Consider the following 23,663-nt stretch of genomic DNA (forward strand, 5'->3'; position numbering starts at 1 on the left):
CTACCCACTTCATGCTGTGTAACCTGTGATGGACTAGCATCCATGAAAGGATGGCTAGTGGTATTTAAAAGTATTCCTAGTGACTTTATGCTGGGTAGCCTGTGATGGACTAGCTTCCCTCTAGGGAGAGTAGCAATACTCCAAGACACTTCTTACCGGGGAGCCTATGGTGGGCTAGCATGTCGTTCTGGGTATCCCGTGATAGACTAGCATTGCACTTCATGCTGGGAAGTTGTCTATGATAGACTAGCCACCTATCCAGAGAAGGAGGGGGGAGGGGTAATACTTCTAGCCACTTAATACTGGGGCAGTAGCAAAAATACTCCTAGCCACTTTATTCTACAGACCCTGGGATAAGCTCTGGTAGTGATGATCCACAAGGCTCATGAAAGCCTTACCTCCTCCTCCTCCTCCTCCTTCTTTTTTTTCTCCTCCTTCTCCTTCTTTTTCTCTTCCTCCTCCTCCTTCTTTTTCTCTTCCTCCTCCTTCTTTTCCTCTTCCTCCTCCTTTTTCTTTTTCTCTTCCTCCTCCTTCTTTTCCTCTTCCTCCTCCTTTTTCTTTTTCTCTTCTTCCTCCTTCTTTTTCTCTTCCTCCTCCTTCTTTTCCTCTTCCTCCTCCTCCTTCTTTTCCTCTTCCTCCTCCTTTTTCTTTTTCTCCTCCTCCTCCTTCTTTTTCTCTTCCTCCTCCTTCTTTTCCTCTTCCTCCTCCTTCTTTTCCTCTTCCTCCTCCTTTTTCTTTTTCTCTTCCTCCTCCTTCTTTTCCTCTTCCTCCTCCTTTTTCTTTTCCTCCTCCTCCTCCTTCTTTTCCTCTTCCTCCTCCTTTTTCTTTTTCTCTTCCTCCTCCTTCTTTTCCTCTTCCTCCTCCTTTTTCTTTTCCTCCTCCTCCTCCTTCTTTTTCTCTTCCTCCTCCTTCTTTTCCTCTTCCTCCTCCTTTTTCTTTTTCACCTCCTCCTCCTTCTTTTTCTCTTCCTCCTCCTTCTTTTCCTCTTCCTCCTCCTTCTTTTCCTCTTCCTTCTCCTTCTTCTTTTTCTCTTCCTCCTCCTCCTCCTTCTTTTTCTCTTCCTCCTCCTTCTTTTTCTCTTCCTCCTCCTTCTTTTCCTCTTCCTCCTCCTTTTTCTATTTCTCCTCCTCCTTCTTTTTCTCTTCCTCCTCCTTCTTTTCCTCTTCCTTCTCCTTCTTCTTTTTCTCTTCCTCCTCGTCCTTCCTCTTTTCCTATTCCTCCTTCCTCTTTTTCTCTTCCTCCTCCTTCTTTTCTTCTTCCTCCTCCTTTTTCTTTTTCTCTTCCTCCTTCCTCTTTTTCTCTTCCTCCTCCTCCTCCTTCTTTTTTCTCTTCCTCCTCCTCCTCCTTTTTTTTCTCTTCCTCCTCCTCCTCCTTCTTTTCTTCTTCCTCCTTCCTCTTTTTCTCTTCCTCCTCCTTCTTTTTTCTCTTCCTCCTCCTCCTCCTTCTTTTCTTCTTCCTCCTCCTTTTTCTTTTTCTCTTCCTCCTTCCTCTTTTTCTCTTCCTCCTCCTCCTCCTTCTTTTTTCTCTTCCTCCTCCTCCTCCTTCTTTTCTTCTTCCCCCTCCACCTTCTTTTCCTCTTCCTCCTCCTCCTTCTTTTTCTCTTCCTCCTCCTCCCTCTTTTCCTCTTCCTCCTCCTCCTTCTTCTTTTTCTCTTCCTCCTCCTTCTTCTTTTTGTTCTTTTCCTTCTCCTCCTCCTGTCCTTCTATTCATCCTCCTCCTTCTTTTTTTTCTATTCCTACTCTAACAACACCTTTTTCATATAAACAAAATGCCTTACCTTGAGAGTGAAAGGATTGCAACTAAGAAGCAATTCTGTCTGTGCATGAGACATAATCATAACGTCACCTTTTCAGGTTCCACGTTAATTGATCCATGTGAAGTAAGCATTTGTAGCCACAAGCGTCACAAATGTGAGGTTAAGAATGGCACAGCAGTATGTGTGTGTAACTTGGCATGCACACGGGAGTATGCCCCAGTGTGTGCTTCTGATGGCAAGACATATCCAAACAAGTGTTTCATGGAGGTTGAATCATGTGAGAGTGGTCTTCCCCTTAGAGTTGTGAGACCAGGAAAATGTGGTAAGTTTAAAAAGTCAATGAACAAGTTGTTCGTATTGATGTTGGTGCCCTGAACTATTGAAAGGACAGTTTTGAATCCCCCCCCCCCCCCCCCCAAAAGAAAAAAAAAAAAATAAATAAATAAATAAATAAATAAATAAATAAATAAATAAATAAATAAAATAATCAAAATGTGTGTTCACTTAGTATTTGTTGTTTTGTGTAATGGTCTTTGGAGTTTTGGGTCAATTTTTACCATAGAGGTTATACTTTAAAAGCCCATTCTAGTGGGCTTTCAAAGTGGGCTAGTGCCTTTGGCTTGACTGTATAAGTTCTAAAGTTCTTCTCATTGTCAGTCATGTGCAAAAGAGAGGAGCTCTAAGCTAAGGCAGAGAATGTTTTAAAGCCTTTGTGAACATTTGTCCATCATCCCAAACAATCCTTGTCTAACATTGATAGGTTAGTTTGGTATCTTTTTCAGTGTCCATTGCTAGGTAAAGTATACTTGGTATTTTTTTGTTTCCTGGGGTGATGAACATGCAACTTACTAACTGTAATTTTAATCTTATTGTGTGTCACAGATGGAGTCATAGTCGGCAAAGCCCATGTCTGTCCACGACCATGGAAAGGTCATGGTGGAATGTGTGATCGCAGAGCAGACATGTGTCAGAGTAATGCTGATTGTGAAGTGCTAGGAGGAGGGAAGTGCTGTTTTAATGGCTGTCAAAATGACTGTGTTCAGTTTGGTGAGTTGAGCCTCGTTTTTGTCTCCAGTGTCAAACCATGGCATAAAACTGAGCAGAGAACTGAAGATTTTCTCCTCTGGGTTTGGGTTTAGTACATCATCTTGATTGCAAAATAATGGGCATAGGGTCCTGGATTTTGTGTTAAACAGACTTGTTTAACACAGGAGGAGGTAGGTGTGGGCCGGGAGTGTCAAGCTTGTTGCCATTATGTTACACAAAAAGTTATGAGATGGTGTCCCCTTAATAGACCAGGGAGATGGAGAGGGGGAAGGGAAGACATGTAGCTAAGGATGCCATTCTCTTTTCAGTGAACAGTTTCTTTGTAGAGTTATTTCCAGTAAAACTAAATAGGAAGAGATCGGTTTTTTAGGTTTTTAATAACCTATCTTTCCCTCTTTTTTCACAAACATATTCCTTAATGAACACGAATTTTGTTTTCTTTCTGTCTGTTTGTCTAAAGCATGGCAATAATTATTTAACAAGATGCCTGCTACACTGGCATTACGCGTGATGCTGGGGCTGATTCATTTATTCCAACTGTATGCTTCGCCGATTGATAAAACTATCCTTGCTAATGGAATAGTTTGAGTCACGACGATCGCGTCACGTTGTTTCCCTTGTGTTACGCTACTCAGGGTTTCAAGGGAAATTGCGGGAATTCCATTGCGATAACGTAAGCTTCTCAATGACCTCTTTTCAGTCTCGCGTCGTGGTCTAAGACTGTCAAACAAAGCACGATTCCTTCGCCATGAACTCACCAATTTCCACCGTTTTAAATGTCGGGTGCTTCTTAGAAGTTATTCTTTCGATTTGCCGCTTCAAAATGGTGAAATTGATGTTTGAAAACGGCACACTTGAGTCCAGAATATGTTATAAACAATATGGCGCCACAATTTAATGCAGTTTTAATGAAGAAATCAAATGATGCGTTGACGTCACACAGGTAAGGGTGAGTGGGTCCCCTCCCTAGCGATATAAGCGACAAGAATGGATTTTGATTGGCCTGCTGTTGTTGAAGACAATCAGAACAATACATCCCGAGTGGGAGAGGGGAGAGTTTAATGAATAAATTAATGTACCGATTTGCAGCAACGAGGAAGAAAAAAAAAAAAAAAAAAAAAAAAAAAAAAAAAAAAAAAAAAGAAATCGACCTGTTTTTAGACACGGTATGCCCCCTCAGGGCATCCCGCGTAACTAACCCACGCTACCTGCGGGTTAGTGTAATTGTTGTATTCATTATTTCCTTATAACATTTATTTGTTGTTTTTGTTGTTGTTAGGCGAACTTGAATGCCCCCAAAAGTGTCATCATAATGGCCAGTGCATAGAACTTGTGTCTGGAGGTCGGCAATGTGTTTGTAATCCAGGATTTGAAGGAAATGGAATAGAGTGTGCAGGTAATGTTTATTATTCCTTGTTCGGTCAGTATAAAATGCAGACTGCAGTCTGCAGTCTGCATTTTATACTGACTGATTCCTTGTTATTCTGTTTTAAGGATGTCCAGGCATAATACCAAAATAAAAATTTTCTCTTCTTGTAAACTAATATGCCATACTAGAGAACTCTGATATTAAAGGAAATGTCTTTTGACAGTCAGTTGAAACATCTCTGAGCTGTTTTATGACATACATGTAGAGGCACATGAGTAACACACATCAAGTCATTCTCACAGTGACAGTGTGATGTGCTTGTTTTGCAGCTGATCCATGTAATATGAAGAAGTGCGAGCATTATGCAAGGTGTACGGAGGCCGATGGTGTTGGCAAATGTGTCTGTCCACAAGTCTGTCCATTACTTTATGCACCAGTCTGTGGCTCAGATGGAAATATTTATGATAACGAGTGTCAAATGAAAGTGGCCTCCTGTACTCAACAGAAGAAGATCACTTTAGCCAGCAAAGAAACTTGCAGTAAGTTTGCTGTTCAGACAATATATTTTATATGGACCTTTCAATCATTGAGCTCAAATGAAAATGCAGAGATAGTTTTCTGTGGTGCTGTTTGCTATGCTGCACAAGGTGGTTTCTAGGATGAAGTTGTAAACACTGTAACCAGTCAGGTCAAAGTACATTGTTGTGGTGCTCCATCAAGTAGGAACGTTTGTAAATTTGTCCTTAGACTTTGAGGACTTACTGCTTAATCAACTCTGTAGCTTTCATTTTATTGGATTTCATGGATCCACAGAGTGACAAGTTAGAATCACATTAAGAAGTATAATAAATATCCCGGTAGAATTTGGTCATTACATTCAAACGTTAGCACCATAGTTTTTCTCTGGGAATGAATTACTAAATAAGAGACTTACACTCTAAATAATGTTTAATCCTAAATTGAAGGTCACCGTTTTATTAAGTATATAATTGCCATTTAGCATTTCATCTTGAAGTTAAATTTACTTGATATTTTCTATTTCTTTACTGAATTGTGATTGTTAAATTTTAACCTAATTTTTGTATATTTTGTTCGCAACAGAACCAGATCCTTGTGAGAAATCCAAATGTAGCCATCCACTTCACAAATGTGTCAAGACATCCCATGGAGCTGCCTGCATTTGTCTGCCATCAGCGTGCACAATGGAATATGCTCCTGTGTGTGGGTCAGATGGAAAAACATATTCTAATGCTTGTGTTCTCAGAGCAAACGCTTGTGAGAGGAGTCAGAATATTACATTGGCAAGCCAAGGAGAGTGCAGCAAGGAGATTGAGAGTGAGTGAAAGTTCCAGATTCTATAACCTTGAACACTCTAGATGCCATAAGTTAAAGAGTGATCATGGTGAACATCTGAAGACGTGGCGCAGGCCTCTATTATTAACAGTGCAAGTTTGAGCTGAGGCTGTTGCCTTAGTAAAGTTACAATTCTCTGCAACAGTCACATGGAAGGCTGCATAATTATTATACAATTAGACAGAACGGAAGTCCAAATTTTAAATCATTTTAAAGTTCCACGTTTTTCTCCCCTATAGTTATAATTTGAAAGCAGACAAAGTCAAAATGTCAGGAAAATGAATCTACTGGAACACATCATTGAGCTATAAACCGGAATTCACAATTAATAGTAATCCTGGGTTACTGTCTATGGAGCACAGTGGTATAGTGGTTGGCCTGTTAGACTTTCGATTGGAGGGTTGTTGGTTTCAGGCTAGGTTGGTCTCTGTTTTACTGTCTCGTTTGTTTACTCCACGATGCCTTGCTTCACCCACATGTATAAATGGTTACTGGGGATAACACTGTAGTGGACTAGTATCCCACCCAGGAGGGAGTAGCAATACTCCTAGTTGCTTTGTGCGACGGGTATAAGGTTAAGCTCTGGCCATACGGTACACTTAGGCTCAAGTTTGACTTAACCCACCTACCTTGCCTGTCTTGCTGTAATTTAACCCAAACCTGTGTTTTGTCCCCAGACTTGTGTGATGTGCCAGGGCTATGCACACATCCTTATCACGAGTGTCAGTTGGTGAATGGCATGGCAATGTGCATGTGTCCAATGGTTATTCCAGCAAACTTGGACCCAGTGTGTGGCACTGATGGTCAAACGTACCCCAATGCAATGGCCCTTGAAGTCATGAGCTGTCTGGCAAACAGAATTGTAGAGATGCAGTATAAAGGTGCATGCGAAGGTAGGGTCAAATACAGTATAAGCATGAATGGTTTGCATACAATGTTAATAGTGCAGCGGTTATGAGAAATGATTGGCAGGTTGCTCATGCAAGTGTTGGTAAGTGGTCCATAAAACGTTAGTCTGCATTGTTTCTGTCCACCCAAGTGTGTTACCAGTTCTGTGGGTATGACACTGTGACGAACTTGCATCTCACACCAGTGGAGCAGGTTGCCAGCTTCAGTAGGTGACAATACCTCCTTGCAATGAACAAAGTTAGGCAAAACAGTAAAAACCAAGTTGACAATTTTCAAGCACATGGAGGGCTTACAACTGGGGGCTCCATGCTCCTGGAAACTATTACTACACAGTGTTTGTGCATCTAATAACATCTAAATTACTCAAATTAAACAAAACCTATAACTGTCAGTTTTGTCAATGAATGGCGCTTTTCTCCAAATCAAAAATTAAATAATAATTATCGTTGGGATTCCAATAGCCCTTGCCAAGATACCTCCGTAGTAGGAGGCACTGTTCTTTACGTCAACAATATAGCACTTGCTTGAGATATTATCTTAGATAGTTCGTCTTATTTCTTTTCTTCGCTTTGTCAGTTCCCACAGATCCTTGTGACATTGCATTATGCAGTCACCCTAGGCAACATTGTGAGGTGGTAGATGGACTGGCTACATGTGTTTGTAATGAACTTTGCCCACTAATCCTGATGCCAGTCTGTGGATCTGATGGCCAAAGTTACCCAAATGACTGCACTCTAGAGGTTGAAGCATGTGTTACTGGCAAGGAGCTGACAGTTGTATCAAAGGGAGAGTGTGGTAATTTACTGTTTATACGTCATGATTTGTTTTACCATGTTTTAAAATTCACTGTCTGTGTGTGTGGGCATAGCGAACACTAAAGTCATGGTCAGGATATTTAGGAGCCATCACAACTTGTGTTTACACAATAATTTATTACATCCTAACTGTTCGAGCTTTTAGAAATTCTCTTTGGTAGTGTAGTGATTCAATTTACTTCTCCAATGCAGAGGGCTGCGAATTTATTCCTGTTAGGATGGAAATGTTTTTGTTAATGAGTAGCCAGCTAGCTATCTTTTACACTTCTTGATGTAAAAAAAAATTATGAGACAGAATTTGAACCAATGACCATCTGTACATTTATCATGATCAGAAGTTCTCACCACTACAGTTTGCATATTTCTAAGTTCACGTCATGCATCATGCATGGTTCACGTCATGCATCGTACTAGCCATGATAAGCACAAAGCATTGTGCAAAGTAAGATGAGGTACAACTAAGCCAATCGTGTTGTACACTTATGACAGACAAGTGTGAAAAGAAGGTGTGTCAAGATCCAAGACAGTACTGCAGAGTGGTGAACAACACGGCAACCTGTATTTGTAACGAGATCTGCACAGCAGACTGGAGTCCAGTCTGTGGATCTGATGGTGAAACATACCCCAACAAGTGCAGTTTAGACGTGGAGGCCTGTAAAACAGGAAAGAACCTGAGATTGATCAAATCTGGAGAATGTGGTGAGGATGTTTACACTAAAGGCAGACATTAGGCTGCAGCTTTAGGTTTTGCTTGAATGTGTGTTGTGTCACTGATCATTGGTATCCTGTGAAACAGAATAAACCTAATTATGTAATCCATTGGGTGTGATGGTACAGTTGAGAGGAGGCATAAAACGTCTGATATTATAGATGGCCCACTCAACGACAGGGCTGGGCTATCCATTGGATCCATGTTCAATGAGGTGGTGTACAAGAATACAAGTCCCAAGTGGTTTTGGTGACATAGACATATGGACAACATGAATGCAGTTCATCTAAAGAGTAACATGGTTACATAGACTCAGCTGGTGGTATTTATGTATCTGGTTGTCTTGATTAGTCAAATAGTGCATGCTGTGTCGAAATGCTGGATGCTTGCAAGAGGCTTAACTGTGATTGCAAAGAGAGCCTAATTTTTTAACTTGTGAATGCGCACATGCACAATGAGTTATTGTAATGTGGGGTAAATGTCACTCAGTCAGTCGGTCGGTCGATATGTCATAAACTTTCAAATGTGGCGTACTCTCATGGCTCGCTTTAGGTTCTCTCCATTTTCAATTATAAACGTTCACGTCATTTGGAGGTCAAAATTAAAAGAAATAGCCTAAAGAACACTCGAATGATGTATACAGTCTTCCTACGTTTTTATTTTGGTGACTGCAAGCGCCGACTGTAACCATAAGTGTGTCAAAGCCACCATGCCTGATGGTGAGTACCTATCATGGATCCAGCTCAACCAAATAACCATTTTCCCCAGCAAGTTGGGTGAATGCTTGCAATAGCCTCAATTAGAATAGAGCCCAAAGCCCTTTTTGTAAGTTTTCTATACTAACACATATGGTTTGACATTCATATGCCACTTTCAATACCATCATCAATTTCAAGCTGTGAAAGAATCACTGGGGATTTTTTTTACTGCAACAATCTGCAGTGACTTCCACTTGTTTTTACATTGAGCATTTTAAAAGAGATCAGTGGTGGACCAATATAGTTGAGGAAAGCTTACAAGTGACCTTTAGTGACCTTTTTCTTGCACCTCCTCATTCATCTTTTCGTTCATTTGTTCATTCAATCATCCATTTTTTTTTTTTTTTTCAGGTTCACGACATGGTGAATGTCCAGTGCCAAATCCAATACCAGCATGTGATTCAACAACTGGCTGTGACTCAGATAAAAGGTGTGCTCTTGGAGAGAGGTGTTGTCTCCAGTCAAACTGCACCAAGACATGTGTCAAGGCTGTTGTGCCACCACCCCCTCCACCACATGGTGGTAAGTATTACAATCAGCAGTCTGATTCGAACGAGCTTTTTTTAGTGGTGCAAAACTAAATTGAACATTCACTAAGGATGCTCCTCTCCTGGAGCCCTTTAATTGTTATCTATGATAAAAACCCCCTTCCTCTATGTTTTTCAGGTCAGCTGTTGACCTGTCCTCTTCTTGATCCAACTCCTGCATGTGGACTGCCGCCAGATGCTGAACCCAACTGTTTCACAGGAGGTCCTAAGTGTCCTCCTGGAGAAGCTTGTTGCCTTGATAAAGACTGTAATCACAAGTGTGTCAAACCCACCATGCCTGATGGTGAGTGCCTACAATTGATCCAGCCCGTTCAAATAACCATTTTCCCCAGCAAGCTGGGCGAATGCTTACAATAGGCTCAACTGTCTGTAATTGCAAATAGAGCCTAAAACCTTTTTTGTACGTTTTCTATACCAATTCAGTAGCTAAGAAGTAACTGCTATTGGAATAATGATATAAAGTGGTTTTAAAAACATTCAGGTGTCTCTTCTGATAACACTGGGGACCAGCGATTTAACAAACCCACACTTTAACAATCTCCAGTAACTTTCACACTGTTGGACCCAATATAGCTGAGGGAGCTTACATTTGATCTCTTTGTTGCACCTCCTGTTTGTTCATTTGTTTATATACTCATCCGTATATATATTTTTCAGGCTCAAGACATGGTGAATGTCCAGTGCCAAATCCAATACCAGTATGTGATCTAACAACTGGCTGTGACTCAGATAAGAGGTGTGCTCTTGGAGAGAGATGTTGTCTCCAGTCAAACTGCACTAAGACATGTGTCAAGGCTGTTGTGCCACCACCCCCTCCACCAAATGGTGAGTATGAAAAGCAAAGCACATCTGATATGTGGTGACTGGTGAAATTATCCTACCACAGTACGTGCAAAACTGTGTAATAAGGTATATTTATTTTATGCCAGAAGACTTTGATAGTAGGCTGCTTTAACCTTTCTTTGGGTGCTGTTTTGTTTTCAGTTACTGTTTTCCCTACAAGTTTACATGTCAAACATTTTTGTCAAATCCTTTAGTTTACATGTCAAATCCTGTTGAAGCCATTTTTGCAAACTGGTTAAGTTGCATACATAACTGTAATACAGTGTAGTATTTTATGTATTAAATCTTTCACCCACAGTTCATATCTGTATTACCTATAAATTGTTTGCTGTCATGTACTCATTGTGCTGTACTATGCTCTGAGGGCTTTTCTTTTCATTTTTTCGTAAAGTTCGTCTCAGTGTTGGAAAAATAATTGACGAGGGCAAACCACCTAAACCAACTTGTTCTCCACCATGTCACCGCTATGCAAGGTGCATAGCGAACCGTTACATCAAGAAGCCCATTTGTTTATGTGGTAGACCATGTCCAAGGATATACAGCCCTGTGTGTGGCACTGATGGAATAACGTACAGTAGCGAGTGTATGCTTATGTTTTTGGTGTGTGAGAAGGGCACTGATGTTGGATTGAAGCACCCAGGAGAGTGTAAGAACGGTCAGTATTGTTAACTAGCTTGTGTGAGTTTTAAGATTTTTAGGATCATTACACCACTTAGGAAGAGCACTCGCGGATTAAAGAAGTTGGAGTGCCTCCAGTTCAGATTCAGGACAGTCCTTTATCAGTGTACGATGGTATTCTCTGATCTCATCATGCATTAACATATATTTATCAAAGACCTTGATTTAGTGGGTCAAATTTAAACATGATTAATAGTAAATTTAGGAAACATGAAAAGACCATGTTGAATTACATCCCTTTGGCAAATGTCAGATTGTTTCCACATAGCTATGTAAGCCTGGGACGAGATCAAATTGCAAGATAATGAAACGTTCTTCAGATTCTGAAAATATTTGTGGATACGACACTTGACCAGGCCCCAGTTGTTCCAAGGGCGGATAACTTTATTCAGTGGACTGGGTAAGTCACTATCCAGCGGTGAAAATGTATACCAAACAACGCTTCTAGCAACTTTTCCACACAATCCCTTACTTAAATTAGACATACGCTTCTACTCTATGCACCAATTATAGGCCTTTAGGGAAATTCATGCACACATTTATTTGCCGAATAGCATCCTATCCAGTGGATAAAATTATCCGTTCTTTGAACAACCGGGGCCAGCTAAACTTGAAGCTGCAATCACTTTTTTTCTGATATACTTGGTCGTAAGAACGACAGTAGCCTATTTTTATGCCAACATTTGGCTATTGTTAGGAAAAAATACTTAGGATAAAAAGATCTTAGGACAGTGATATAACCTTGAAGTGGTCTTTCGGTAGTTTGATTAAATATAGTTTGGCGGGGATGGGCTTGATAATGAAAACAGCTGTTGTCAGACGACACTTCAATCCTACAAGACCTATTTTGTCAGACGTTAGATCGGTTTGTGAAACTTGAAGGAAACAGGACTAAAATAACCAATCAATGAGTAATTTCTTGTTGTGTGTGTTTGTTTCTTTTTGCCCTAACCGTACAAAATAATGTTTTGAGAAGTTTTACTTTATATTGATTGCACGCGCTCTTGAAGCTGCGTAAGGTTGGTATCGAAGGTTCAAATCCTGTTGAAGCCTTTTTTCACAACTGATTAAGTTGCACACATAAATGTTATGCTTTTTTATGTATTAAAACTTCCATTTGTATTTCATATATTCGGTTTCATGTTTTCATGTACTCATTGTGTTGTTTTCTTTCCTAATGTTGGTCTCTGTGTTGGAAAAACAATTTCAGAGACTACACCAGCTAAATCAATGTGTTCTCCACCATGTCACCGCTATGCAAGGTGCATAACGGACCCTAAAACCGGGGAGCACAATTGTTCTTGTGGAAGACCATGTCCAAGGATATACAGCCCTGTGTGTGGCACTGATGGAATAACGTACAGTAGCGAGTGTATGCTTATGTTTTTGGTGTGTGAAAAGGGCACTGATGTTGGATTGAAGCACCGAGGAGAGTGTAAGAAAGGTCAGTATTGTTAACTAGCCTTTGTGAGTTTAATTTAGAATCATTTCAGCCCTTAGAATACGTACTCGCGGATTAAAGAAGTTGGAGTACCCATTTTAATGCCTACAGGTTCAGGACAGTCCTTTGTCAGTGTACTATGGTATTCTCTGATCTCATCATGCATTAACATGCATTTATCAAAGACGTGATTTAGTGTGTCAAATTTAAACATGATTAATAGTAAATTTAGCAAACATGAAAAGAACATGTTGTGGTACTTCCATTTGACAAACGTCAGATTGTTTTCACTTAACTCTGTAAGCCTCTGTAAATGTTTCTTTTTATGAGTTCATAGTTTGGAGCAGATTTTGACCTCAGTGTACAAACCCGTGATGACAACTGCATTTTGTGTTTAAACTTTGATGTCGTTATTTCTGTGGGACAAGTTTTTAATTGCAAGATAATTAAACGTTGTTCAGATTCCGAAAATTTTCGTGTATACGACACTTGAGCAGCTGAACTTGAAACCGTAGTCATCGTAAGAATGAAAATTGTATGCACACTAAAAAAAGATGTAACCTTAGTATTGTTTGTTTACAGTAGCCTATTTTTATGCCAACATTGGCTATTGTTAAGGAACAATACTTAAGATAAAAAGATATCAGGAGAGTTATATTCCCCCAAAGGAGGCTTTCGGTAGTTTGATGAAATGTAGTTTGGCGGGGATGGGCTTGATAATGAAAACAGCTTGAAAGAGGCTGTTGTCAGAAGGCACTTCAATCCTACAAGACCTATTGTGTCAACTTAGATCGGTTTGTGGAACATGAAGGAAACAGGACTAAAGTAACCAATCAATGAGTAATTTCTTTTGGTGGTGTTTGTTTTGCGATAATTTACAAAATAAAGGTTTGAGAATTTTTACTTAATGTTGATAGCGCACGCTCTGAAGCTGCGTAGGGTTGGTATCGAAGGTTCAAATCCTGTTAAAGCTTTTTTTCGCTCCTGGTTAAGTTGCATAGATATCTATGATGCTGTTTTATGTATTAAATCTTTCATCCACAGGTCATATTTGTATTTCATATATTCACTTTCATGTGTTGTTTTCTTTCCTAATGTTGGTCTCGGTGTTGGAAAAACAATTTCAGAGAGTACACCAGCTAAATCAATGTGTTCTCCACCATGTCACCGCTATGCAAGGTGCATAACGGACCCTAAAACCGGGGAGCACAATTGTTCTTGTGGAAGACCATGTCCAAGGATATACAGCCCTGTGTGTGGCACTGATGGAATAACGTACAGTAGCGAGTGTATGCGTATGTTTTTGGTGTGTGAGAAGGGCACTGATGTTGGATTGAAACACCTAGGAGAGTGTAAGAAAGGTGAGTGTGATAACTAGCCTGTGTGAGTTTTAAGAATGATTTCACCCCTTACAAAGAGCACTCGCGGATTCAAGAAGTTGGAGTTCACATTTCACTGCCTCTACCAGTTCAGGTTCAGGACAGTGCTTTGTCAGTGTACGATGGTATTCTCTGATCCCATATGCATTAACATTTTTACAATAACTGTCAAAATTCCCGCGCGCTGATTGGCTCGTAGCTATCGTTCACAAGAGTACAGACAACAAAAATGACGTCAGATTCAACGTGCGCGCTTTCTCAATGGAATACAAAGGGAATTTCCCTCGTACTTGGCAGTGAAACCACTCGCATTGAGTTAGTTAGTCGAACAATTTATGGCATCATTTCATGGTCTATAAGAGTACGGGACTATTGAAAACTGACGTTGATTTGTTAAATAATTTGTTAGTGTGTCAAATTTAAACACGATTAATAGTAAATTTAGCTAACATGAAAATAGCATCTTGTATCACTTCCTTTTGACAAATGTCAGATTGTTTCCACATAGCTATGTCAGCCTCTGTAAATGTTTCCTAGATTGGACCACGTCCTGAGCTCACTGTTTAAACTCGAAATGACAACTGTATTTTTTATGTTTGATGTCTTTTTTTCGTGGGATGAAGATAATGAAACGTTCAAATTCTGAAAATGTTTGTGGATACACTTGACCAGCTTAACTTAATCTGTAATCATTTTTTTTCTGATATACTTCATCGTAGGAATGATAATTGTATGCACACTAAGTAAAGATATATCCTAAGTATTGTTTCCTTACAGTAGTCTATTGTTATGCCAACATTGGCTATTGTTAAGAAACTATACTTGGGATAAATCTCAGGACAGTTATTCTCCCTCAAAGGAGTGTTTCAGTAGTTTTCATCAAATGTATTTTGGTGGGGACGGGCTTGACAATGAATACAGCTTGGAAGAGGCTGTTGTCAGAAATATGTTTGGGTCTGACATTTTGGGGTGTTATTTTTATGTTGAGCTTCTTTTCCCAGGGGCGTACAATCAGAATTTTATAATGTCAATATTTTCCTTTCCACGAATACGGCCAGGTCAGTGTCCATTGTTGAACCCTACTCCAGCATGCGCTGAAGAAATAACTGGCTGTGGATCTGATAATGAATGCTCCAGTGGACAGAGGTGTTGTCTTCAAAAGGATTGCACGAAGAAATGTGTAGTAACAGAGCCTTTACCTCCTCCCCGTAAGTGGTTAAACATTTTGTCTACGAAAGAAACGTTTTCATAACAACATGAACTGTTTATAAAGGTATCGGGCTACCCTGTTGACTGCAACAGATAGTCCATACTCGGACGTATTCCTGGAAATATGTTTTCGCAATGCTACACTTGTACACACACGGGGAAAACTAGTTTTAGCAGGATGATATGAAGGGAGCTGAGACGTGACCCCGGGAGAACCAAAGGGCAAGTCAGGCTCGTACATCGTGTTAGGATGAGTAATATCAAAAACATCATGGTGCGGTGATACGCGATTTAATAAAAAAAGATTGTCCTTATTACAACTAAGGTTCACAACTGAGTAGTTTGTATTCATGTTCTGTGTTAGGCTATTGTCGTGATGTTGTTGCAAAAATCAATCTTTTGCGCTACCTCAAGTATCCCTGTATTCCTTTGCGTTCATTGCATTTCAGAGAAGCAGAAGAACTGAAAAAATTACCTGTTTTGTAAAAAGGATTAAGGCAGGCTGATGTTTGATTTAAGGCCAACAAAATAGCAATTTCTGTAAAACATATTGATTATTTCATTAATATATTCTACCTTAATGACGACGAATCTTTCACAACACAACCTCAGTTTGTTTCTTGAGTTAACTGGCTATTTGGCAGTTTCATTTTTTTAACAGTACCAACTGGTGGAATTGCAAGATTTGAGATAACAAAGCAAAACAGGCACTGTAGATTTACTTTCCCTAGATTTCACACTCGGTAGCAGGAGTGGTAAATGCCACCAAAACAGCTGAGATTTTTAAAACGACTACGAGGTGTTTGGATTTCTGTTGAAACACACTTTCGAGTGTTTGATATGGCTTCTCAAATGATCAATAATTCTTGGAGAAATTCAAGGTTAAAGTTGGCCAAATTTTATGGTAATTAGGAACATATCCAAACCACGATCACAGTAGTGATTTTCTTTGTTTTCTCTTGATGAATTATTAATGAGTTTGAGAATGGTTTGTGAAACATGAAGGAATCAGGACTAAAATAACCAACCAATGCGAACGAGCAATTTCCTTTGGTGGTGTTTGTTTTGCGATAATTTACAAAATAAAGTTTGAGTTTGAGAATGTTTACTCGATGTTGATTGAAGCTGCGAAGGGTTGGAATCACAGGTTGAAATCCTGTTAAAGCCTTTCATCGCAACTGGTTAAGTTGCACACACAACTGTGATGGTATTTTATGTATTAAATCTTCCATCCATAGCTCATATCTGTATTTCATTTGTTCACCTTCGTGTACTCATTGTGTTGTACTCTGAGGGCCTGTTTTATTTTGTTTTTAGTTTTCTTTCCTAAAGTTCGTCCCAGTGCTGGAAACATAAATTGGGAGAGCAAACCACCTAAACCAACTTGTTCTCCACCATGTCACCGCTATGCAAGGTGCATAGCGAACCGTTACACCAAGAAGCCCATTTGTTTATGTGGAAGACCATGTCCAAGGATATACAGCCCTGTGTGTGGCACTGATGGAGTAACGTACAGTAGCGAGTGTATGCTTATGTTTTTGGTGTGTGAGAAGGGCACTGATGTTGGATTGAAGTACCCAGGAGAGTGTAAGAAAGGTCAGTGTGGTAACTAGCCTGTGTGAGTTTTAAAGTTTTTAGAATTAAGACGGGGAGGTATGATGACCTTTTGGTTTGAAATTAGCTACTGAAGACTTTTGAAGATTTTGGGATTTACTTCTATTTTTAGGGTTTTACTTTGCGTAGAATGGAGTTCTTTTGCTTACGATCTGGGTCGTTGGACGTTTCTGGCTTCCGTTAACCCGACAGAAAGTTATTGGGTCTAGCAACTTGCCCATCACCATTATACTTGAGTGCCCATCTTGGGCTCTATATAATAATTTGCGAAAGGAAATGGAAAACATTTTGGGCCTGTTAACATGTAATGAACATTGTCAGTATGTATGAGAAAAGTGGAAATATCTTTGGAAACTCTCGGCTTCAGCTCGTGTTTTCATAACGGTTTCTCGTTCTTCTAAACTTCTAAGTTGTGTGTCTCAACTCCATGTGATTATGAGAAATGTTTTCGATCTCTTACACAATGGCTATATTTACTTTCTTTTAATTAAATGATTGTGCCACGGGTGATATTTCGTGGTGTTACTGGATTTTTCGTTTAATGTTCTGGGGTTTATCCTCCCTCCAGACGCTCTCATAGTAAGGTTTTCGCGCGACGTCCACTTTCCAGAAGTAAAGCTTTCGAAATACTGTACATCATCGCCATCTGTGATATTCACAGCCCAAAAAACCTGTCACACAAGGAACTTGTTTTGCAAATTTGAAACCTTTTTTCGTAGCTGACAAGTTGCGCACAAAACTAGTGAACTTATTTTTGCAGTAGATAGGAGAATACAGTTATTTGCAATCATCAGGACTAATCTGTGACCTGGGCTTAAATCGGTTGTTTCCGCTGGTTTATGCCTTCATTCAATTAATTCGCTTATGTATTCTAACCCTTCCTTCTCTCTTACCTCCAAACAATTGTTTCCAGAATGGATAATTCCGCCAGGAAAGTTCACCAACCACTTTTCTAGCTCTATGGAACCCTAAGTATTGCAACTCCCGCCCCTGCCCTCCTTCCCCCCCCCCCCCCCCCCACCGTAAATGCAACACATTTTAGTAAATGTAATCTAGATCTGTGGTTTTAATCTTTTAAGCCAGCATCTAAATGCGCACTGACAACTGCAAAAGAAAGTATAGGGCTTACATAGCGGTTTTCAATTGAATGTCTTAATACCAAAACCAAAGTAATTACTTTGGCCAATCATAACAGGCGCAAACAGGGCAATGAACCAATCAGAATTCAAGGAAATACATGTAACCAGCATCAAGCGCGCGAAAACGCGCGCAAGCAAGACACGATTAGTCTTGTATCTCATTGGTTGAAAATGTGGCGCGAGTTTTGCCAATCAATCACAGATTGATGTAAAGCAAAACCAAAGCGAACGCGAATTGCCTTGGACACTCACATGAAAGCTGCTATAAGTTCCTTTGTAGCTATTGGTATCAGCATACATAATGACAGCCATTTTAAAAGGTAGCATAGCCATGCAGGAGTTCCATTCCTTGTATTTGGACAATAAAGAATCTGTTTTCTCTTTTTGCACTCAGGAAATCCCTGCGAGTTTGCTTTGTGCAGCTACCCCCACTCTGTATGCAAAGTTGTTGGGAATAAAGCTACCTGCCAGTGTCGACAACAGTGCACTCAACATTACGACCCTGTGTGTGCTTCAGACGGACAGACATATGACAATATGTGTATGCTAGAGGTCACAGCATGTAACTTGGAAGAAGGAGGCATGCCTGCGGGAAAACTAACGTATATTGGCAATGGTAACTGTACAGGTATGGTGTCTTGGCCTCGTTATGTTTTGAATCCCTTGCTTTCTTCGGCCCTTTTGCCCCGAGATGCTTCATTCGATATTGTCTACCGCAGCAAAGATTTATTTTAGGGAAACGTTGTGGCCAGGGTCAAGAAAACTACACACAATAAAGACGCGTCCGCTAGGTGGAGATTAACTGTATTTGTAACTGTGATCACGGGAAAGAGCTGTCAAAGTTTGAAGATTTACCGCAAAAAAAATTATATCTGAGGTCATAAAATTTGAGAAGTGCGGCAAACTTAGTTCACGTATTTTGGTAAAGAAGGCTGTTAAAAAGAGATTTCACAGTTGAATCCTTTCTTGCGAACTTGGATTTATTCTTTTGAAATCGTTCTCTCTACCACCAAAGTAACTTACATAATCGTTTTAACCTCACCTCAAAATAGTAATGCTAATTCCTATGTTCTGCATTGGAAGCTGAAATAGCTTGGTCTCCTTTTCGGGAATTGTCTCCGAAGTGGGCTCATTGCCCTCAGAAGGCAATTTCTACAATAAACGAGTGTTGTTTGAATGCAAAAACATGTTTTTTACTCTACAGTGGCACAGATCTGCAGTCTGCCACCAGAAACTGGTCGCTGTCCTGCTTCAATGAGACGATTCTTCTTTAACGCGACCTCGCGCAAGTGTGAAGAGTTTAGGTTTGGTGGGTGCGAAGGCAATGCCAACCGATTTGATACAGAGGAGCAATGTAATGACTACTGCGGAGGTAAGTTAAATCATGAATTATCCTGGATTGAAAGAGCGTTGTTTCGGAGGTTCAATATCAGGAAATTTTGCAATCTTGAGGTTACCGTTATTGTTTAAGGCCGGATGATAATAGACACGCTGAACGAACTTCTGAAGAAAATGCATGGATAATCTCCGGGATAGATACAAACTTTACAGTTCAAAGTACAAAGTCTGTTCGAAGAAAAACCTTTGAGGTTCACAGATCCCAGTATACTGCTTTTTCAATTAGCGTTGTCGGATTTATTTTTTCCCAGAGGATATCTGTTCAGTCCCAGAATTCATCGATTTGGTTGGTTGGTTGATTGATTGAATCTGAAAAATTGTGCTCGAAATCGCTGTGAAAGCTATACAAAGACACCTTGTTCGGCGTCCGCGTATAAGCTATAAGGCCAGAGAAAAGTACTGTTTATTATAAAGTTTATAGAGTGGAAACGTTTGAATGGATTCATTCCGTTGATGGCAGTGAAACCAATAACAGATAAAAAAATGTTAGGACTGCAGTTCATCCAATCTTGTTACGGCATGTTGAATGTTGAGTCTGTGTTGAGAGCTTGTTAAACGGAACTCACAGAGCGGATTCTGGTCCATAAAAAATAGAAAACAACAACATAAAATGCTATCGATGTTGTTGCGTCGTTTTTGGTAACCGCCGTTTTCATTCATTTTACCGTGCTCGCGTCAATCGTCATCTTCCGAAATAGTCTCTTTGGGCAGCGGTTGTGGAAATCTCCGTTTTCAAAACATTTCAAATCAGCTTCTTTCTTATATGCCTGGATGGAAAGACTGAATGGAAAATAAAAAAGCGCTGTTGTCAAATGTGAACAGTACTGAAGGGAAACTTTTGGCCAGTCATCTCAAGAGTTCTCTCGGGGTGTGTCTGCCTTTGAGGTTGACTTGTCCGTCTTTTCATTTTCTCAGCTCTGGACGCCTGTCAGCTAAATCCTTGCCCAGATCCATATGCCATGTGCAGAATTTCGGAGTCTGGAGAGCGTAAGTGCTCTTGTCCACAAATTTGCACAGCCGACGTCAGTCCAGTGTGTGGAACAGATGGACAGACTTACACTAATGAATGTCAAATGAGGGTTTCTGCCTGCGGTCAAGGAATGATGATAAAGGTTAAATCACGTGGAAGATGTAAAAGTAAGTATTTTTGTCCTTATTAAGAAATGTCCATTGTACTGGCCCAATGTTATTCTCACATCCCTAAACAAAAGCCCGTTGTTGTGTTTTGTGCTGAGCCGAGACTTGGCGAAGATGTCGACGTGTGAAAAAGTTTCATTGCGAATAAGACACGTCGCTTTTTTCCTTCAAATAATGAATAGACGAGACGAAAAGTTACGTGATTTTCAAGAGTTATTTTGTTGTAAAGTCTGCCTTGTTGGAAATTGGACGAACTTCGCTCTAAAACCAGCGTTTGTATGGGAAAAAAATGGACTTCGATGAAAGATATTTCAGTAAAATATCATATCTGAGGAAATATGTACAAAGTTTGCGGTAATTAGTTTGTTCCCATACAAGCGGTGTTTTTTGTGCCATGTTTGCCCCAGTTCTGAAATGGTGGAATATCATTATTTGAGAAGAGATGGAGTGGCTCCAAAACCTTCCGTAAAGGTCGTCTTCGGCACAGTCCACATGAATTGCTCTCTGTAATTTAATTGGATGCTTTAGAGATAAACTTTTTCGTGTGAAGCACTCAGTATTTCCAGACTACTTACCTTATTCATAGTCATTTTGATTTTTCTCTGCTTCAACTAAGTAGCAAAACGTTTATTGAACTATGTTGTTTAGATGTAGAAATGGTAGAAAAAAACGTTAGAGCGAAATCAAAACAACTCTGCCAATAGTTTTTTTTTTATTCGACCCCACGACTGATCACTGGGAATAGTCGTTTATCGTCACAACTGTTGCGCCTTGTCCGAGTGTGAATGTTTTGTAGGAAAGGAAAATAGTTGCTCAAAACTTATGGAAGGAAAGTAAACGTTTCTGAAAGACAGAAGAGTGCGACAAAGGTGCGAGACATCGTTACACAAAGTGGGCGAAATAACGGCTACACTCGTTTAAACAAGGAAACAGAAATCTTTGAGGGTTGGAAAGGATGTATACGAGTACTTGTGTGCTTTGTAACTGCTTGGCCCGGTTGATGATTTCCTTACTTCCCGGAGTAGGAGATAATTATGTCAAAGTGTGGGTCAGCATAAGGAAGGACCATTCGAAAAGTGATAAGAGGACATTCACAAAGAAAAATGGATTGTGAGGGAAAATATCATGGGCACTCAATGTTTCATTTGTACCACAGGAAACCCAGGCTTCTGCCCCATAGTAGATCCACGCATGTGTCCTGGTGATCAAGAAGATCGCTGCTTTGATGATGCAAGTTGTGATCCGACTGAGAAGTGCTGTCATGACGGGTGCAGAAAGAACTGCGTTAGAGCCTTACCAATGCCTAATGCTGCGCCACATAAACAGACCATACTTCGTAAGTAGTTCATTTGCATTCTTTATCAGATTAACCTGAGCAGGCCTTTCTAAGGGAAGGGGGAAGGTGGCAGAAAATCCTGACACTCGGGCTAAAACTAACAGCCATTTTTATTTCAAACTATGTGCTTTGTCCGCCATTAATTTGTTCACTGTACATGGGATAGAAAATGATCTTGCAAAACTAAGTTGAATGCGTTTCCAAGTTGTTGTGGGGTGAATGAAACCAACTCAGGGGAGTGCATTCTTGAACCCGTTACTAATCCTTTAATACTCAATAGTAACCGGTATTCAGTTTCTCTCAACAATATCCCCACTTGATAAGACATGACAGGTCATGAGATTAGTTAAAAGAAATGATCACCAGAAATATATTGTTTTGAAACTTGGACAAACTCAGTCTGGGGAATATGCATGATGGCATCAGGCTTCAAAGGGTCAAACAACAAGGGGTAGAAAAAAAAACCTTTGAACTAAAATTCCATGAAAATATCTTGATGTATTCTTCGATTAATACTTTCTGCAACGGTCACAGAAATTTGAAGACATTTCTCAATCATCGAGGACAAGGTATCTACTTAACTGTTAGATGGATGGGCTGGTATGATCGCGTTACTATATACTAAGAATATTACGACATTGTATACTATAGTTTCTGTCGTTTTCAGTATTATTAGTATTATTGTTATTATTATTATTTTATATATTTTTTATTTTTTTAATGAAATGTTGTTGTTTGCATAGAAACGTTCTTCATGAAATTTACTTCTCATTCGTGTACATGTTTTGCGCCCAAAAGTGCCATTCTAACATACTTGAGAAACAACTGGTGGAAAATGGTTTAACCCACAGTCCTGGTACCAGCTAAACCGGGCGAGTCATGTCTCTGTTTACACTCGCTTTGGTGTCAAGGCCAGTGGGGATCATAGCCGTCATTTGAGTTGTGTTGCAGTTGAGTGTAATCTATTTATTTTCAGGGATGGTGCCACTTAAATTACACAAATATCCCCATGTTGAAGACCCGTGCAAAAAGTGCGAGTTTCCAATGACCATTTGCACACAGAGTGAGAGCGGTGAGGCAGAATGCCAGTGTCCACAAGAGTGCACTGAAGAATTTGCTCCTGTTTGCGGCTCAGATGGGCGCAATTACAGCAACAAATGCCAGCTGCAGGTGGAAGCATGCAAACCAGAGAACATAAATACCTTGCGAGTTAAACACCTTGGGTTGTGCGGTAAGAACTCCTTACATTCTTAGCCTTTACTTTTCACACGCTTTTCAAGGATTCACAATTTACTGAGGGAGAACAGTTTCCGAAAGCTTCCGAAACGAAAAAAGAGATGACGATCTTTTCTGGGCAAAACGAGGTTAATTACGCATTAGACGACACGATCCATGCATGAATACCCTGGTCCCAGAGGTTTTCTTTCTGCTTTCTTCTGAAAGAGAATTGAGTCGCGAAGCGGCGACAATTTCGTGGAGCATCAATTTTTTCTAATAAAGTACAAAAGGCTACCACAAAACTCTCGCAATGTTTTTCCCATTATGTAGTTTACCATAAGTACGTAAAATAATAGTGATCATCCTGATGAGCTAGTCCTGAAAAATACTGTTTAAGATGACATTTACTGACGACAACTTGAGCACAAGTCATCTTCAGGGTCAAGTCAATTGTGAATCGTCAGTAGATGGTATAAATGTCTCTGCTTGTTGGCCTGATTGGTCAACGAAGTCGAGATGTCATTGGTCGACAAACGATGAGGTTGTAGAAACGTCAATCAATGTCACCTCAAACAGCCCTTCTCAGGACTAAACTCACCCGGATGATCGTACTGATAACATGACTCATACACTATACTGTTTTTATTTTCTCTTCAGTGTGTGATCTCCCCAATGCTGGAGGACCATGCTTTGGTTATATTCCACGATACTTCTTCAATGCTACCACCAAGCGATGTGAAAGGTTCATATATGGAGGATGCAAAGGAAACGGCAACAACTTCGAAACTGTGGAGAGCTGTGAGGATACGTGCATCAGTAAGTTCGTTGAATTAACTTAAAATCCGCCGCAAAATGTTCATTTGTTGCTACGGCCCCAGACTCTAGGGCGGGTGGTCACAGATCTAAGTGCCGGCCGAACTACCAACCGAGGTCTTGAATAAAGTGATAAGGTCGTGACGGCGCTGAACTCCTGAGTCATCCGTGCTCCTACAATGAATTACGTTTTG

At 40.1% G+C, this 23,663-nt stretch overlaps 1 protein-coding gene across 4 annotated transcripts in view; it reads left to right on the forward strand.

Annotated features, from left to right (window-relative positions):
- LOC146480063 (uncharacterized) overlaps window positions 1–23,663 on the forward strand; it is a 56,411-nt gene that overhangs the window by 27,254 nt on the left and 5,494 nt on the right. Inside the window, exons 18-39 of one of the 4 annotated variants that reach the window (XM_085110134.1) lie at window positions 1,854–2,078; window positions 2,639–2,803; window positions 4,083–4,199; window positions 4,502–4,711; window positions 5,274–5,507; window positions 6,203–6,418; window positions 7,011–7,229; window positions 7,739–7,948; window positions 9,068–9,238; window positions 9,383–9,547; window positions 9,922–10,089; window positions 10,499–10,762; window positions 11,996–12,229; window positions 13,354–13,587; window positions 14,664–14,813; window positions 16,147–16,410; window positions 17,962–18,195; window positions 18,772–18,939; window positions 19,881–20,102; window positions 21,259–21,438; window positions 22,415–22,669; window positions 23,314–23,472. In XM_085110134.1, the coding sequence (XP_084966260.1) occupies window positions 1,854–2,078; window positions 2,639–2,803; window positions 4,083–4,199; window positions 4,502–4,711; window positions 5,274–5,507; window positions 6,203–6,418; window positions 7,011–7,229; window positions 7,739–7,948; window positions 9,068–9,238; window positions 9,383–9,547; window positions 9,922–10,089; window positions 10,499–10,762; window positions 11,996–12,229; window positions 13,354–13,587; window positions 14,664–14,813; window positions 16,147–16,410; window positions 17,962–18,195; window positions 18,772–18,939; window positions 19,881–20,102; window positions 21,259–21,438; window positions 22,415–22,669; window positions 23,314–23,472 (4,464 nt within the window). Of the gene's footprint in view, window positions 1–1,853; window positions 2,079–2,638; window positions 2,804–4,082; window positions 4,200–4,501; window positions 4,712–5,273; window positions 5,508–6,202; window positions 6,419–7,010; window positions 7,230–7,738; window positions 7,949–9,067; window positions 9,239–9,382; window positions 9,548–9,921; window positions 10,090–10,498; window positions 10,763–11,995; window positions 12,230–13,353; window positions 13,588–14,663; window positions 14,814–16,131; window positions 16,411–17,961; window positions 18,196–18,771; window positions 18,940–19,880; window positions 20,103–21,258; window positions 21,439–22,414; window positions 22,670–23,313; window positions 23,473–23,663 lie in introns of all 4 variants that reach the window. The other 3 variants (XM_085110135.1, XM_085110137.1, XM_085110136.1) reach the window with 3 other exon arrangements.

Source organism: Pavona decussata, unplaced genomic scaffold (assembly GCF_977016875.1).
Source record: "Pavona decussata unplaced genomic scaffold, jaPavDecu1.1 SCAFFOLD_56, whole genome shotgun sequence".
Taxonomy (NCBI): domain Eukaryota; kingdom Metazoa; phylum Cnidaria; class Anthozoa; order Scleractinia; family Agariciidae; genus Pavona; species Pavona decussata.